The sequence below is a fragment of the Copadichromis virginalis genome, linkage group LG3, assembly GCF_057382275.1.
Source record: "Copadichromis virginalis isolate Kocher_CV1m ecotype Utaka linkage group LG3, C_Virginalis_male_GT1.1, whole genome shotgun sequence".
In the NCBI taxonomy this organism is placed as follows: Eukaryota; Metazoa; Chordata; class Actinopteri; order Cichliformes; family Cichlidae; genus Copadichromis; species Copadichromis virginalis.
The window spans coordinates 1,228,442-1,246,823 of record NC_140620.1 but is presented as its reverse complement, the minus strand read 5'-3'; the positions used below and the strand labels follow the sequence as shown (position 1 = coordinate 1,246,823).

At 47.3% G+C, this 18,382-nt stretch overlaps 1 protein-coding gene across 1 annotated transcript; it reads left to right on the top strand.

Moving 5' to 3' along the window:
• The first annotated feature begins 11 nt into the window (after positions 1-11).
• LOC146712212 (phosphatidylinositol 4,5-bisphosphate 3-kinase catalytic subunit alpha isoform-like) lies at positions 12-18,245 on the top strand. The gene is made up of 28 exons (XM_085451936.1): positions 12-617; positions 3,709-3,832; positions 4,064-4,167; positions 4,245-4,407; positions 4,473-4,682; positions 7,997-8,064; positions 8,149-8,277; positions 8,357-8,410; positions 8,587-8,696; positions 8,776-8,917; positions 9,225-9,310; positions 9,410-9,515; positions 10,276-10,428; positions 10,509-10,640; positions 12,231-12,355; positions 12,668-12,749; positions 12,839-13,003; positions 13,170-13,273; positions 13,359-13,458; positions 13,821-13,892; positions 13,977-14,083; positions 14,363-14,484; positions 14,568-14,646; positions 14,718-14,888; positions 14,964-15,081; positions 15,157-15,308; positions 15,383-15,531; positions 16,842-18,245. The coding sequence occupies exons 2-28, from the start codon at positions 3,748-3,750 to the stop codon at positions 16,964-16,966; spliced, it is 3,213 nt and encodes a 1,070-aa protein (XP_085308062.1). The 5' UTR covers positions 12-617; positions 3,709-3,747; the 3' UTR covers positions 16,967-18,245.
• The last annotated feature ends 137 nt before the right edge of the window (positions 18,246-18,382 follow it).

Here is an 18,382-nt window from a genome sequence, read left to right as displayed (position 1 = left end):
ACGTCACACACAGTGCATGCTGGGATACTGGGTCAGGCTGACAGATGGAGAGAAAACAGCCAAATCAGAGAAAGGAGGATATCTAATCCTTAATCCAGCGAGCCCCTCCCCCTGCACACACACACACACAATCGTGGAAACAAACACAGGATTAGGATTAACTGATGATCTTTAAATCGGTCAAAATTTGAATGGACTTTGGTTCACAGCTTGCGCCTCTCCTCTAAAGCTGACCTTTGACCTGCAGCTCAGCAGTCAGCTCCTCCTCCCTGTGAAGCTGCTGGCCCTTTAAGAGAGGAAGAGCACAGGATGAGCCCCCCCCTCACACACACACACACACACACACACACACCCTCCTCCTCCTCAGCTGCACATTGTTCTGTGGCTCCGGGAGAAGCCACTTCCTCCTGCTGCTGCTGCTGCTCAGCCCGCTGCAAACGGACAGACAGACAGTTTCAGTGCCTCCGACGGAGAGACGGCGTCTGTCTGTGTGTCCGACGGGATCAGCTGAGGGGGGCGGACACGCGAGCACAGACAAAGACTCGCAGACAGACGAACAGACTGGACGAATGGACTGACAGGATGCGGCACCGCTGGACCCTCGGGCTCGCCCCCAGGTAGGAACAAAGACTCTCCTCCTTTTTTCATGGATGCTCCTGCTCCTGTTGTCATGGTAACCATTTCCCAGTCTGAGGTCACGGAGAGGAGGAGGGCCGGTTTGTTACATCAGCCGGCGCTTCCTGTTTTTACCTGCGTGATGTCATCAGACGTCTGCGGGTCACGTGACTGTAGAGCTTTTGTTTGTTTCAGCTGCAGCTGAGATTTTCACAATAAACAAACAGTATAATCAGCTTCCTGCTGACAGAAGCCTCGTGATCGATGAACGTCCACACTTACATGATAAAGCATCCTGACTCATTTACAGCTTTTAATCTTTTTAGAACTTTATTGTGAAAATTCCTCAAACCTGTTTGTAAAATATAAAAAAATGTTTATTTTATTCTGAAATCAGACATCACTGTGGAACAACAACAGCAGAGTTCTTGTTCAGATTGTTAAAACCTGTTTACAGCTGTCTGAGGTTCTCTGTTTAGACCTGTGGTTGGGGTGGACGTAGCTCTCTCTGAGGTTCTCTGAGGTTCTCTGAGGTTCTCTGGGGTTCTCTGGGGTCCCTCTGCATCTCTCTAAGTGCTGCTGGTTCTGTCAGAAATGCTCTCCTGTCCGTAAGATCACAGTCTGGGATGTGTGTGTGGACCTCCTCAGGTTGGTCGTTCAGAATCTTTGGCTGGTTTGTTTTTATCCTCAGTGATACTTTGACCTCTGACCTCTCAGCGCTTCATTCATTGTCGTGTTTCTGCCCACGGTGACCTATGGGATTCAAACCAGCAGCCCTGGTTCACAGGTCACTTCCTCTGCGTCTGGCTGGCCTCAAACAGCTGATCAGCTCCTCCATCTTCTCCTCTGCAGGAGTCTGTGACACAGACAGTGTGAGCTCCTCACAGCAGGAGCTGACCTCTGACCTCTGACCGCCTCGTCATGCTCTGAGACTCTGAGAGAAATAACTGCTGTTGCATTAAAGCAGCCGGTCAACAGGAAAACAACCCCAGGAAGTCTGCTTCCTCACACACACACACACACACCCCTGCTTTGTCCTGACTGTGTGTGTGTGTGTGTGTGTGTGTGCGTGCGTGCGTGCGTGCGCGTGCGCGCGCGCGCGCGCGCGCGTGTGTGTGTGCGTGTGTGTGCGTGTGTGTGTGCGTGTGTGTGTGTGTGTGCGTGCGTGCGTGCGTGTGTGTGCGTGTGCATGTGTGTGTGTGTGCGTGTGTGTGTGTGTGTGTGTGTGTGCGCGTGTGTGTGCGTGTGTGTGTGTGTGCGTGTGTGTGTGCGTGTCCTATTTCCTTTGTTTGACGGCCTGGTTGGGAGAACAACAACAACAGCACATGAGGATGTCTGTGAAGGCTCTCGGTCACCCAGGGTGGCTCTTAAGTTAAATCATGGTTCTAGCTGCGCACTTGCATGAAGAGGCGGGGCCGGCAGCATCTGACCAATCTAAAAGGAGCGTTTCATGGATCACGTGACTCTTCTTTCACAGAGGTGTCACTGCTCCGCAGATGTTATCAGATGACGATTGAAGACGTCTAATCTAACAGTGAATAATCTGAGCGACCTCAAAGGGTGATTCTGTTCATCAGGACGTTTCAGTGGGAGAAACCTTTCATCATCATCATCATCAGCTGACTTCTTCAATCTCAGCTGACTGCAGGTTACCTTTAAACAGGACGTTTGCACAATGACTGGAACCAGCCCACTGAAGGAGCTGGGAGGTCAGCTTGTGATCGTTCATCTGCAAACTGACCACAGCTATGAGAACCATTCACAGAGAGTTGATCACACACTGACCTCACAGCGTTGCAGGATGTACTTACGTGATGACTGAGCGTGATCGAGATATTTTAACAGGGTGCACCTCTAAGACAAGCTTTCTGTGTGATCAGCTCAGTCACCTTCTGGCTTCGGTCAACCTGCTGCTGGGCTCTGAACACCACACCCTGAGGTGAGAGGTGTCATGATGGTCTCGTACCACGTTACATCTGTCTCCACTTGCATCCCAGTTAGGGAAGCGTAGTTCGTAAGAGATTACAGGACGACCCCACTCTCAGCGTGGACCAAGTGTGCTTGAGCTGTGTCTTCAGTGTGTGTAGAGTCCATCGTGTCTTTGTGTCTCGCTCCCTCGTCCCTTTGTGTCTTAGTCGTGTCACTGTGTTTCCTCTGTTCCTCTCCTTGTGTCTCATCCTTGACTCCCTGTTTGTCCATCTTGTGATGTGTCAAGCCTGTGTGTGTCTTAAGTCTGCCTCTCAGGGTTTCCTGTTTTATTTTGACAGTCTTGCGTCCCACGTTCAGCGCTGTGGTTTTTGCCTCCCCGTCTCATTTAGTCGAATTCGTTCCAGCTGTTTTTCCGTGTGTTTATTTTGCCTTTAGCCATAATAAACCTCTTGCTTTTGGTTGAACCCAGCCTCCTCTGTCTGCTGCACGATCTGCAGCCATAAAGCGTCTCGTTGTCTGCTTCACTGATAAACCGTCTCCCTGTTTTCAGCGAACATCAGATCACCTGTGCTCAGCTAACACACATTAGCCCTCCCACTTTACCTGTGGACCAATACAAACGCTCCGTCAGTGAAGCTGCTCTGTTCATTCAGCATCTGTTCACTTTAGCTGAGAATCATGTGACCCAGCAGCTGTAGCACCTGTTCTTTTCCAGGTGTTCTCATATGGGCGTGGCCTGTAATGTGACACTTTCATTATGATGCATGTAACATGTTACCATAGAAACTCATACAGATTTTTAGGAGGATGCTATTTCTTCTAACTGCAGCTGTTCATAGACAAACCGTCCTCTGAACATCGTTACGGCTCGTAGGAGGACACCTGTGTCTCTGACAAACCTCCTGTTATCAAAGAGGACAAACAAACCCAAACAAAGTACAAAGGCGGGGGAGCAAAGGAGAGGGGGCGGGGCTAAAGAGGAGGCCAAGACGTGATCAAAATTAGTCTCACTTTCTTGTTTTATCAAGTCTAGTTTCAGGTTACAGGACTCCGCCCACAGGTACGGGCCTCACCCAACAGCTGCACCTGTGGAATTGTTCCAGAGTGACCTCTGACCCCTGCTGTTTGCCCTGTGCTGAGCTGCAGCTCTCTCTCTCTTCACAGGTAGCCCAGCACTGAGGTGAGGTGTGACTGTTGGTTGCCATGGTGCCCAGGCCATCGTCAGGGGAACTATGGGGGCTCCACCTGATGCCCCCCCGGATCCTGGTGGACTGCTGCCTGCCTAACGGTACAGCCACGGGCGGATGTAAGCTTGGGTGTAGCTCTGTGACGTCATAATGTCGGACAACAGATGACATCATGACGTCACAGCTTTGTTTTTAAGGCTGAACACAAGCATCACTCGTACAGGCTTACCTTCGTCCTCTTTCAGCTCACCTGTAATATTTGTGTTTCTGTTGGATTGTATTTCCGTGGCGTTTCCATGGCGTTTTCATGCTGTTTCCATGACATTCCTCAGGTATGATGGTTAGCCTGGAGTGTCTGAGGGAAACTCCTCTCATCAGTATCAAGCAGCAGCTCTTCTCCGAGGCCAGGAAGTACCCCCTGTACCACCTGCTGCAGGTATACGCTCTTAACTTTGACCCCGCCCCTTCCTTCTATCTCAGTCCAACTATAAATTCCGGTCTCCGATTGGCCAGGAGGAGTCGTGCTACATCTTTGTGGGCGTGACCCAGGAGGCTGAGAGGGAGGAGTTTTACGATGAGACGAGGCGGCTGTGCGACCTGCGCCTGTTCCACCCCATCCTTAAGGTCATCGAGCCCCTCGGCAACCGTGAGGAGAAAATCCTGAACCGTGAGATCGGTAAGGGAACGCCCCATCACATGTAATCACACTATGACCTCATAGTCAGACTCCTCCCCCCACAGGTTTCGCCATCGGGATGCCGGTCTGCGAGTTTGAGATGATGAAGGACCCGGAGGTCCAGGACTTCCGCCGTTCCATACTGAGCGTGTGCAGAGAGGCCATGGAGGAACGGGAAGGAGGGGGGGCCCACAGCCAGGCGCTCTACGTTTACCCCCCCAACGTGGAGTCCAGTCCCCAGCTGCCCCAGCACATCTATAGCAAGCTGGACAAAGGTACTCCCACACCTGCTGGGCCCAGAACCACCCTGTACCTGTCTCTCCTGTGTGAGGTGCCGTGAGGGACATTATTACTGAAACACTGTCACTACTGAAAAACCTTTCAGTTGAACAGGAAGTTGTTTCAGTTGAACAGGAAGTTGTTTCAGTTGAACAGGAAGTTGTTTCTTGACAAGGAAACTGAAGGAAAAAGTGGTAGATTTCAAACAAACCACTGCACAGATGTCTACTCAGCAACCTGCCTAAGTGAAGCAGCTGCATTACTTAACACTATATTAGCCCCAGCATAAGTCAAATTTAGAATAACAGACGGGCATTATCCTGGTTATTTATTTGGCATGTGTGCTTTTTGTCTTTTTTAGCAAAGACAATCTTAAAATCATCAATAAAACCAGGGAGAGAAGTTCAGCGCTCCTCCATGTAGCACAATGATGTTTACTCAAAAGTATGATGATGTGAATAATGTCTGAGACACCCAATGCAGATGATCCATATAAAAAATTATGATGTAATTCAAATAGTGGCACATCATTAATATTTAGGGAAATCCAATTTCTTAACTTTCTTTATTAGAAATTCTGCCACAGGATTAAAGTGTGTTTCTGTAACTTCAGGTAGAATAGGCTATTTCATAATTTTCAGTACGCTTTATCCAGTGTATATGAAACAACTACATTAGAACCATGTAACCATCCTGTTGTAACTATGACATATTTTGTCTTTGAAGAATCTACTAATTATACTCTTATTGCATTTTTATCAAACAGCTGACATTGCCCTGGCAATAAATTTGGGAGCACTGATGAGAAATTATTGTATATCATAAACTTTTAATCAAATGAAGCCGAGGCAGCGGGACCAGTGCACTGAATGTGTTATATTCTCTTTGAGTTTAGACAATATTTTTCTGAAAGGTCCGTGTAACTGAGAATGACACCGCTATCATCCACAAATCTGTCATGAATATAATCTTTTTGTTTAACCAGTCACTGTTGAAAATTGATTTTTGATTAAGTGTTATTACCCTATGATTCCATAAGGCTGAATTATGGGGAGAAGTTGTGGGTCGCTCATTTATTGTATCCCTTCACAAGCTGAGATCTTTCTATGTCATGGGTTTTTTTCCTCCACAAAAATTGGAAAATAACTGTGTTAATGTTTTTTCTCAAAGATATTTTTATTGATTTAAAGCAACAAAGAAAAACAGGTACACACAGAATTGTTCAACAACAGACAAGTTTCACAGTGACTGTTTGGACTGAAATATTAGAACACAGATTAATGACACACTCACATGTCTAGTAATTGCTTACACCAGTTTACCCCCTACCCATACCACTTAGAACCCCTATCCCTCAGGCCAGGTAGGAAAACAAATAAAACAAAAGAAAAAAACAAACAAAGCAAGAAAAAAGAAAAAACAAACAACAAACAAACACACACAAAAATAAAAAATACAAAAAAACCATTGCAAATACAACACAAAAATAAGACAAACACACATGACTAGAAAAAAATAAATAAATAAAATAACAACATTTTTCTGTGTTAATGCTTTTAGAGGAGATATGTAGAGAGGGACAAGGATAAATCAATTTGGAGATGCCTCCAGCTTTAGATAGGATGTTTCTGCCAAAAGTAGCGAGTCTCTGGTTAACCAGTGGCTGAGTGATGTCTTTATCTCCATGATACAGTTAGAAATATTAGTGTCTTCTCTGCTAATTGGGTTTTTTAGATATTATCAGCCCTATATATTTAACTTGAGGAGTCAGAGCTTGTATGAATCGGGTTCACATTTTTTGATACTGAGAGATAAACGAGCCCAGACCTCCCTCTCCACAGCCACCTGCTCCAGCTTATCCAGGGGAACACCAAGGCGTTCCCAGGCCAGCCGAGAGATATAGGCTACGTTCACGCTGCAGGTCTTGATGCTCAATTCAGATTTTTTGATCAAATCCGATTTTTTTGTCTGCTCGTTCACACCACAAATAAAATGCGACAGCAAACGCGCTCTAGTGTGAACGCTCAAAGCGCCGCATGCGCAAAAGAAGACGTCACACACAACGCGCTCTGTTTAGACCCAGAGCAACAGTATGTTTGACTGATGGCCCTTAATATAAAGACTTCGGACTTTATGTTTCCCAAGTTTTGCTTTAAGTTATTTTGTTATTTACATAATAATGTAAATAACCTAATAATGATCCTTATTGCCGTTTTAGAGGAGAGGTGCTTCAAAGGATAGATTTCTGTCAGAATCTGCAGATTATACAGGACAAATAAAATGTTCACGTTTCTCCAATGCTGTCTTCCCAACAGTTTCACTGACATCTACACGGGATGGCCAGGAAGCGTTCACAATGTCTTCTCTGGCACTGATAATTGGCGTCTGTCTTGTGTCAGTGACGTAAAAGACAGATTTAATGCGACATGACCATCAAACAGCAGTCGCTTTCTAAAACATCGGATATGTATCGGATTCAGCACCACATACGACGGTGACCCAGATCGGATTTGATGCGCTTTCGCCTGCAGTGTGAACGTAGCCATAATCTCTCCAGCATGTCCTGGGTCTGCCCCGGGGCCTCCTCCCGGTGGGACATGCCTGGAACACCTCACCCAGGGGGCATCCTTGTCAGATGCCCGAACCACCTCAGCTGCCTCCTTTCAATGTGGAGCAGCTGCTCTACTCTGAGCCCCTCCCGGATGGCAGAACTTCTCACCCTATCTCTAAGGGAGAGGCCAGCCACCCTTCGGAGGAAGCTCATTTCTGCCGCTTGTATCCGCGATCTCGTTCTTTCGGTCACTACCCACAGCTCGTGGCCATAGGTGAGGGTAGGGACGAGAAGCTTTGGAGAAAATTTAGTTTTCTCTACCTCGCATTTATCTTTCAAAAAAATAGATGTATCATCTGTGAATTGACTTATTTTGAAGTCTTTATTAAAAATTGATATTCCTTGTATGTCATGTTAACAACTGAGTTGCCAATATAAAAAGCTTAGGGGAAACAGGACATGCTTGCCGAATTCCCTGTTGCACCTTGAATCCATTCAAGGAAGCTACAGTATTGTTAAGTAATACATCTGCTTCACTTAGGCTACAAGCACAGCCGTCCCCACCCCCAGGTCCTGGACCAGTACCGGTCTGTGAGTCGTTTGGGTCGCAAGAGTCGAGGCTTTCAGGGTTTTTATCGTTTTTATATCGTTTATATTGTTAGCTCGGTTTCCCTGGGTCTTTTCCCGATGTTATGAATAAATCTGTTTTTTGGTAGCGGTACTGTATACCTGTCTGACTTGCTGTACCTGTCTGTGCAGGGCGCCTGATTGTGACCATCTGGGTGATCGTGTCTCCATCAAACTCCAAACAGAAGTACACCTTGAAGGTAAACCTGGACACTGAGCTGGTTCCTGAAACAATCAGAACAGGAAGTGAGGTAGTCACCAGGTGTGTGTGTGTGTGTGTGCAGGTTAGTCACGACAGTTTACCTGAGCAGCTGATCGCCGAGTCCATCAGGAAGAAAAGCCGATCGATGCACCTTTCACCTCAGCAGCTCCGCCTCTGCGTTCAGGAGTACCAGGGCCAGTACATCCTTAAGGTACGCCTGTCTGTCTGTGTCTACCTGTCTGGCCCCACACCTGTCGACTCACCTGTCTCCCTCCCTGTGTGCCTCTCAGGTGTGTGGCTGCGATGAGTACCTGCTGGAGAAGTTTCCTCTCAGTCAGTATAAGGTAACAGCTGATCCTGTGGCTTCACTGCACCTGTCACAGTTTGTCCTACACCTGACCTACCTGCTGCCCATAGTTCACATTAATGTCACGTACAGGACAGGTGAGACTGTCCAACGTGAGCTTAAAGTGTCATCCAGGATTAGGTGATCTTCAGTTCCTCACCTGTGTGTCTGCAGTACATCCGCTCCTGCATCATCGTGGGACGTCTTCCTCACCTGATGCTCGTGTCCAAAGACAGCCTCTACTCTCAGCTTCCCGCCTCAGGCTTCGTCACGCCTTCCTACAGGTATGGCCGTCACAGGTGTCACACCTGCAGGTATCACAGGACACAGGACAGGAGGTGACTTGAGCTGTGTGTGTTTCAGCCGTCGGACTCCTCAGCCGTCTCCCTGTCCAGGAGGAGGCGACGGTTCTCCTCCTCGCTCCTTGTGGGCCTTCAACACTCTGCTGAGAGTCCGGCTGCTCTGCGCCACGTACGTGAACGTGAACATCAGAGACATCGATAAGGTGAGTCGGTACTCGCTGCCTGGACCTGCCGCATCACATGTGGGGTCTAACAGGTGTTATCATGATCAAGCATCAGCCCTGACTCCAGTAATTATTACGTGCTTTGAGAAGCTTTAATGTTCAAAGAAGGACTCACAGGGTCGTAGCAGGAGGAGACCCAGGACTCTGCAGAGGTTCTGAGCACTGGGGGCCGGTTCACTGGACTGGATTAGATGTCTGGATGTTTGGGTGGATGGTTGGATCAGTCCCACCCTTGCATGTGATATGAATCCAAAACATCAGATAGGATTTTGTTGTGTGTGTGTAGATCTATGTGAGGACAGGGATCTATCACGGAGGAGAGCCGCTCTGTGACAACGTCAACACCCAGAGAGTGCCCTGCTCCAACCCCAGGTACGACACACCCAAACACACACGTTAAAACATCGGCCCCCCTCCTGTCGCTCCTTTTACCTGCCTGTCTGCAGCTAACTCTTACCTGTCTGTCTTCAGGTGGAATGAGTGGCTGACCTATGACATCTACCTGGCTGACCTCCCTCGTTCAGCCAGACTCTGCCTGTCTATCTGCTCTGTGAAGGGAAGGAAAGGAGCTAAGGAGGTAGGAAAGAAGGGAGTACAAGTGATCTGTGTAGTAAGACTGCTGGTTGAACCTGTCCCAGGTCGTTTCTCAGTACTCAAGTACGCAAGTCCGCACTCGTCCCACTCGTGCTTCTGAAGTTCCCACGGGAATCTGGAGTTCCTGAGAACTGGAGGACGCGGCGATCGTTCTAATGTTGGAACGGGCGTGTACTTGATGACATCACAGCTCAGCTCCATTGTTTCCACTGTCACCACCCTTTAATTTAACTGTGATTGATATGCGCAATGGAAATTACACATGACATAAAAAACTGCACAAAGTAATAGATTTCTTTAAGGAAAAAATCTTTTTAAAGTATTTTGCAAAATGCCCTTTTACATACCATCTGCTTCACAGTCAGATGTGAACAGCTAAAAACTGTACACATGTATGCACAGTTCATGCTGCTTATTTAATAGAAACAAAGAGGTTAGAAAGCTTTTATTTTATTTTAGTAGATACTAAAACCTACCACAGACAGCTGCTGGGGTTTGGAAGAGAACTGAACTAATACTCCAAATATAATCAGATCATTGTTGGAGCAGCCGTCAGGATCTCCTCGTATCAACATGCTGTTTTTGTTTCCTCCTGGATTTAATTATTTTTATTGTTAGATTCAATTCAGAGTCAGCTGTTTAAATAAGAACAGCACATTTTACATCAGGTGAAATGACCATCGATGCATGCTCGATAGAAGGGGAGGAGCCAAGACACATCCTCTGTCTCACCTGTCTCACAGGAGCACTGCCCTCTGGCCTGGGGGAATGTAAACCTGTTTGACTACAAGGACATCCTGGTCTGTGGTAAGGTGGCTCTCAGCCTGTGGCCTGTTCCCCATGGCCTAGAGGACCTGCTCAACCCCATTGGAGCCGCGGGTTCAAATCCCAACAAGGTACCCAACAAGTTCTCTCAGACAGTAGAAATGTGTCTGATCCTGAAGTAAGTATTTAATGATGGTGTTGTGGTCTGCAGGAGACCCCCTGCGTGGAGCTGGAGTTCTCCTGGTTCAATCAGATCGTTGTTTTTCCTGACGAGCAGCAGATTGAAGAGCACGCCAACTGGACCATCAGCAGAGAGCTGGGCTACAACTACTGCCACGGCCTGGTAACTACAACATTAAAAACTCCCTCTCTGCCCCCTGAGGTTTGGTGTGTGTGTGAAATCCTCAGACCACGTCCTCTAAAGAGGTCCTATACAAAGATCCTCTACAGAGGTCTTCTACCAGAGGTCTTCTACCAGAGGTCCTCTACAGAGGTCCTCTACAAGAGGTCCTCTACAGAGGTCTTCTACCAGAGGTCTTCTACAGAGGTCCTCTACAGAGGTCCTCTACAGAGGTCTTCTACCAGAGGTCTTCTACAGAGGTCCTCTACAAAGGTCTTCTACCAGAGGTCCTCTACCAGAGGTCCTCTACAGAGGTCCTCTAAAGAGGTCCACTACCAGAGGTAGTCCTCTACCAGAGGTCCTCTACAAAGATCCTCTACAGAGGTCCTCTACAAAGATCCTCTAAAAAGGTCCACTACCAGAGGTAGTCCTCTACAGAGGTCTTCTACAGAGGTCCTCTACAGAGGTCCTCTACAAAGGTCTTCTACCAGAGGTCCTCTACAGAGGTCTTCTACCAGAGGTCTTCTACCAGAGGTCCTCTACAGAGGTCCTCTACAAAGATCCTCTAAAGAGGTCCACTACCAGAGGTAGTCCTCTACCAGAGGTCCTCTACAAAGATCCTCTACAGAGGTCCTCTACAAAGATCCTCTAAAAAGGTCCACTACCAGAGGTAGTCCTCTACAGAGGTCCTCTACAGAGGTCCTCTACAAAGATCCTCTAAAAAGGTCCACTACCAGAGGTAGTCCTCTACAGAGGTCCTCTACAAAGATCCTCTAAAAAGGTCCACTACCAGAGGTAGTCCTCTACTGAGGTCCTCTACAAAGATCCTCTAAAGAGGTCCACTACCAGAGGTAGTCCTCTACCAGAGGTCCTCTACAAAGATCCTCTACAGAGGTCCTCTACAAAGATCCTCTAAAAAGGTCCACTACCAGAGGTAGTCCACTACCAGAGGTAGTCCTCTACAAAGATCCTCTACAGAGGTCCTCTACAAAGATCCTCTAAAGAGGTCCACTACCAGAGGTAGTCCTCTACCAGAGGTCCTCTACAAAGATCCTCTACAGAGGTCCTCTACAAAGATCCTGTACAGGGGTCCTCTACCAGAGGTCCTCTACAAAGATCCTCTACAGAGGTCCTCTACAGAGGTCCTCTACAAAGATCCTCTAAAGAGGTCCACTACCAGAGGTGGTCCTCTACATAGATCCTCTACAGAGGTCCTCTACCAGAGGTCCTCTACAAAGATCCTCTATCTATCGGTAGTGGTTTCCTGTGTGCTCTCCTTCCATTAACAGTGCTCTTCTTCGGGGTCTTCCTCAAAGTGAACACAGTTGCTTTCCAGCTGTTCTCCAGCTGTTTTGCCTTTGGCTTCTTTTTGCCTCTTTGGGAATTGTGGTGTAATCTTTATAGGTTTCATCTCGACCGAAGAGCAGCAGCAGTCCTGTGCAGTTTGTGTTTCCGATGTTGTTGTGTGTTTTAGTTTGTCAGTGTTTACCTGTGACTCAGATCCAAATACAGAAGACTCAGCAATTGCCTCAGACTACCTGTCTCTCACCCGTCTCTCACCCGTCTCTCACCCGTCTCTCACCTCTCCCTCAGAGCAGCCGTTTGGCCTGTGACAGCAGTGTTTCGTCAGGCGATGCCGAGCAGCTTCGCTCTCTCTGCTCCAGAGATCCGCTGTACGAGCTCTCGGAGCAGGAGAAGGACTTCCTCTGGAGACACAGGTGAGAATCAATGTAATGGAGTGAACACCCTGCAGGTGTATTTTTGGAGGCATGTCCTCTGAACGCTGTGACGTTCTGAACCCACAGTTAAACCTCCGATCCAGGTATATTTGAACAGGTTTAAATAGTCCCAGATTTACCTAACGTGATCTTTGACACAGAAACTTTCTGGACCTTTCTGTCTGTCTGATTTTAGATGTCTGGCAGCTTCACGTGACTCTCTCTGTTTGTGCATGTTCCTGTCCACCGGCCTTGTCTACCTGTCTCTCCCCATTTGTCTACCTGTGTCTCTGCCTGTCTGTATCTCTGCAGACATTACTGTGTAAACATCCCAGAGTCTCTCCCTAAGCTGCTTCTTTCTGTCAAATGGAACTCCAGAGACGAAGTTTCTCAGGTACCGAACTTCCCATCACAGTCAGGGACAAATGCTTCAAACCCTCACTTTGACTCACCTGTCTCTCTGTCACCTGTCCCCTCCCTCAGATGTACTGTCTGTTGAAGGAGTGGCCTCTGATGGAGCCCGAGTCGGCTCTCGAGTTGTTGGACTGTAACTTTCCCGACCCAATGGTCCGAGAGTTTGCGCTGCGCTGCCTCGTGCAGGGCCTGACGGATGACAAGCTGTCGCAGTACCTGTTGCAACTTGTACAGGTGCGTGTGGTAATGGTAAATGGTAAAGGGTCTGCACACCTGCTGCTGTGTGCCTCACACAGTCCTCTGCAGCACACTGCAGACACACCTGGACTCCTCACCTGTCTGTGTACTGTCACATACATACACTTATCTTTCGTCTTTTGTCTCATGGTCTTTTCTGCAGGTGTTGAAGTATGAGATGTACCTGGACAATCCTCTGGCCCGTTTCCTGATAAAGAAAGCTCTGACCAATCAGAGGATAGGGCACTTCTTCTTCTGGCACCTGAAGTGAGTGCAAATGTCCTGGTGTTTACCTGAGGGATCTAACATGTCTGTTTGGTCATTTTTAATCTAACAGGAAGTGTTCTCACAGGTCAGAGATGCACAACAAGACGGTTTCCCGACGCTTCGGTCTGCTGCTGGAAGCTTTCTGCAGAGCCTGCGGGATGTACCTGAAGCACCTGAACAGACAGGTGAGCCCTGACACACCTGGTCTTCTGAGTCCAGTTCAACATGAGCTCCTTATCTAGTTTTTCTTAACCTAAGACCATCACCACACAACAAAAGTGTGTCTCAGCCCAGGATTTATCAGTCTACCTGTGAGATAGTTCACAGGAACCAGGAAGCCTTGGAAGACCAATCAGAAGCATGGACACATACTCACAGGAAGTATCATGCTGGAAAAATATTAGGTGGTTAAACACAGAATAGAGCGTGAAAATAACACAGAGCAGCAGAGTGAAACAGCAGTGTCAGTGATTAACGAAGCTTCTCTCACCTGGTCGTTTGTATAACTGAGCTACTAACACACCTGTATGTGCGTGTGTGTGTGCAGGTAGAGGCCATGGATAAACTGGTGAATCTGACCGACACACTGAAGCAGGAGAAGAAGGACGAGACTCAGAAAGTATGAAAACAAACAAAGCAACTTAAATCTGACTTGTGATTGGCTGACGGTGACGTGTGTTTCTGTACTGCGATTGGTTGTCAGACTCAGATGAAGTTTCTGGTTGAGCACATGTCTCGTCCAGATTACATGGAAGCTCTGCAGGGATTCGTCTCTCCACTGAATCCAGTTCACCAGCTGGGAAATCTCAGGTAGGCATAACTGGTTAAATAACTGCATGACTTCCTACCTGACCGATCATTGCATGACCAGATCTTTTAGTGTGTGTGACTATGACTAAGATCAGTGTGGATATTTATAGCTCTTGGTAGTGAAATGTGGGGTTTTCTAAATATAAAAGTGATTCATCTGCATATTGACCGACTTTAAGTGTTTTATTCTTTAAAGAGCTTCCTGACTGCATCAGCGTGTTTTCAGGCTTGAAAAACAACAAAGTAAAACAATGTTTAAAAAGTGTCGTGTGCTTTTAGGCTGGAGGAGTGTAGGATCATGTCCTCGGCAAAGCGCCCCCTGTGGCTGAACTGGGAAAACCCTGACATCATGTCCGAGCTTCTCTTCACCAACAACGAGATCATCTTCAAGAACGGAGATGGTAACGAGTTTGGCGCTAACTGTATTACTGCTGTTTACAGCTGTGCCAGGGCACTGTGGGTAACGTAGTGTGTTCTGTTACAGACCTGCGTCAGGATATGCTAACGTTGCAGATTATTAAAATCATGGAGAACATCTGGCAGAACCAGGGTCTGGACCTGCGGTGAGAGCCCGTGACATTAGCTGTGACATCACACCGACACCTGGCTAACGGAGCGTGTGTTTGTGTATTAGCATGTTGCCCTATGGATGCCTCTCCATCGGTGACTGCGTGGGTCTGATCGAGGTTGTGAAGAACAGCTTCACCATCATGCAGATTCAGTGCAAGGGAGGCCTGAAGGGGGCGCTGCAGTTCAACTCCAACACGCTGCATCACTGGATCAAAGACAAGAACCGCGGCGAAGCGTGAGCACACCCCTCTGCACACCTGTTTGCATGAACACCTGTCTGCCCTCTGCTCACTTCCTGTCTGTCCCACAGGTACGATCGGGCCATCGACCTGTTCACGCGCTCATGTGCTGGTTACTGCGTTGCCACGTTCATCCTGGGAATCGGAGACCGCCACAACTCCAACATTATGGTGAAAGAGAATGGACAGGTGAGCCTCTGACCCCACGCCCTGACAGCTCTTCCTGGGACTGCAGCCGCCTAACTCTTTGTCTGCCTCCTCCAGCTGTTCCACATTGACTTTGGTCACTTCCTGGATCACAAGAAGAAGAAATTTGGCTACAAGAGGGAGCGTGTACCCTTTGTCCTTACTCAGGACTTCCTCATCGTCATTAGTAAAGGCATCCAGGAATCCACCAAGACCAAGGAGTTCGAGAGGTGCCCTGTCCCTCCTCTTTGCACCTCCTCCTGTCTCCCTCTGAGCCCGCCTCACTCTCTGTCTACCTGTTTAGGTTCCAGGAGATGTGCTACAAAGCATACCTCGCCATCCGTCAGCACGCCAGCCTCTTCATCAATCTCTTCTCCCTTATGCTGGGTTGCGGGATGCCTGAACTGCAGAGCTTTGATGACATTGCCTACCTGAGGAAAACCCTGGCCCTGGGTAAGACTGGAGTGACGGACGGGCAGGAGACAGGTGGTATTATGATGCTGTAGATGTCTAGAACTCCACCAATCCATGGTGGCAGCAGAGTGCCTGTTCTAAGCAACCATCTCCTGTCCATCACAGGGACAGTTCAGTACTTGGAACTGTCTGTAACCCGTCTGTCTCTAAGCCATCTGTCATAGACCGGCCTGTCTAAGGTCATATCCCAATTCATGGGTTGGATCCTCCTGAGGACCCGGCCTTCGCGGTCTACGTGGGCCGGGTCCTCAGAAGGTTGGGTAGGCCGGAAGTAAACGGCTGTGGAATTGAACGGTCTAGCCTTCAGATTAGCGTCACCGCTGTCTTGGTGGAGTTTAATAAACTCGGCGTAAATTCTCGACCATCTCACACTTCTGTTTAATCAGTTTTCTGTTTGACGTTTATTCAGCTGTGTGAAAACCACCCAGGGTATTAATAAAGTGTTATTTTATCTAATCTAATCTAATAACTTTAATCTCAGCCAAACCGATTGACTCACGAACAAATAAAACACTGAAAAAGCCCAACAATAACATTTTTAGGTTGTCTAAATGACTCTTATATTACATTTAACCTGAGTAGCGAAAGTCCGCGGTGATCTGAAAATGATGTGCCGGGAGTTGTGTCGTTCTCGGCGGCTTCAGTGACCCTCGAGCTCTCAGCTAGCTATCGAGCTGGTGGGTAACAGACGTCTCCAAAAACGTCGAAGCACTTTTGCAAATATGCGATATCTTGATAAACTGAGCAGATATTAGAAGTTTACACGCCCACATTCTCGCCTGAAAATATTTTAAAAGTTTATTTTTTGGGGGGTCCTTTGTCCCTCTTTGGGGGGGGAAACTCCCACTAGGTTTAAATCTGGGACTCCCCACCATTTGACCCTAGAACTGAAGAAGCTTCTCAAATGAGAGGTGAATCATCTTCAAGCAACTTAAACAAGTCCAGACGCTTTTCTTTCCAAGCTCCTTAGATTAATACCAGTAATTTTAAAACTTAGTAGCAGCCGCCATTGCCGGAAACTGGAGTTTGGCTGGGCCACGCTATGATTTCTGGGATATGGTGGACCACGATGGACACACCTGACCCATCCTTCAAATTCGGGTAAAAGGAGGCCACACTTGTCGGCTGCATTCAGAGGAGTCTACGAATTTGGACAGCCTTCGGCGCGTCGCTGTGACGTAATCGGTCTACAAATGTGTCCTCAGGAGGATGCAGCCCATGAATTTGGACACGACCTGTAAGTCTTTTCTTTAACCAGTCTGTCTCTAACCCATTTGTCTGTCATTCAGAGAAGAGCCAGCAGGAGGCACTGGAGTACTTCACCAAGCAGATGAACGACGCTCACCACGGCGGCTGGAGCACGAAGATGGACTGGATCTTTCACACCATAAGACACATGCCCAATGAGCACTGACACACACCTACCCACACTGGTGTGTTTGTTTACTGCACTACTGTGATGATTATGATACTAATGATGATGATGATGATGACGACAGACTCGTCATCTGATGTCATAGATTTTCTTTAGAGGTTTTTTGTCCTTGTGTCTTTTGGACGGTTGTCATAGAAATATGAATCTCAGGGTCAAAGGTCAGTGGGGTTTTGATGATGCCAAAGGCAGGCTGGGAAAAAATGACGATGCTGATGATGAAGGGGACGTCACAAAAGTCTTCCAATCGGTGCTACTGTTAGCTTGTTAGCTGCTGTACTTTTCAAAAACAGTCAAACTTTATTGAGTGAAATTTTATTGACAAGCAGCTGTAACTTCATAAAATGTTATTTTTGAGTGACATAACTTTATTGAAACCAGCAAAGTGAACACTGTGGTCACTGTGAGAGCAATAAAACTTCCAATAACCAATCAATATTTAGATTATGACAATCAGTTCTGACCAGTAGGAAGGCAGAGCTGACCAGCTGTGGGCGGAGTCATTGTGATGATGCAGTCTAGAGACTTAAGATACCTTCAGAGTTTATTGGAAGTATCTTTTGGAGTATTTTGTTGATTTGAACCCACTTAAACAGATTTTTACGATCAGCATATCATCCTCGTTAATCAGGGATCAAAGTACTCGACAATCTGAACCAATCAGCTGCTGCCGTTAGCCCTTAGCTAGTCTACTTAGCATTGTTAGCTGTTGGCTCATGAGTCATGCTGAGATAGTTAGCATTAGCCTGTTAGCTATTAGATAGCTGAGTTGTTGCACTGGATAAAGGAACTGTGGGTAGGTTTAGTTACCATAGTGAAAACCCCGTCCCTCTAATCTCATTGGCTGCCAGTTCCTAGGGCAGGGCTACATTCAAATAGTTTTATGTGAAGGTTTTTTCCTGTTCAGGTGAGAGATCAAAGCCCCGCCCCCTGCTGCATGCTAATCATTCATTGCTGACATCATCGACTGTGATGGTTACTATAGTGACTGATAACACACGGGGAGATGTGATGTGTTTGTTTCCATGTGATCAGTATTGATTGTTTTCTGATGTATTAATGATTTTTAACTAATTGGTTTCTTCATGTATTGATTTGTGATGTTATTGATTCTTCTTGACCCTCTGACATAGGAGAGCAGGTCACCTGAAGGGCGGAGCCTGATGTTATAACACCATGCCCAGGTGTTAAAGCACTTATTGATCAGTGTTATTATGGATTATTGTTGTTTTGTTGTTTCAAAATAAAAGTTTAACTGGTGTGTGTGTGTGTGTGTGTGTGTGTGTGTGTGTGTGTGTATGTGTGTGTGTGCTTTACTCACCTGAGACATGTTCAGTTCCTCTGACGTCCAGCAGGTGCTGCTGTGACCTTTGAGTCCTAACTGCTCTTTTTTTAAAA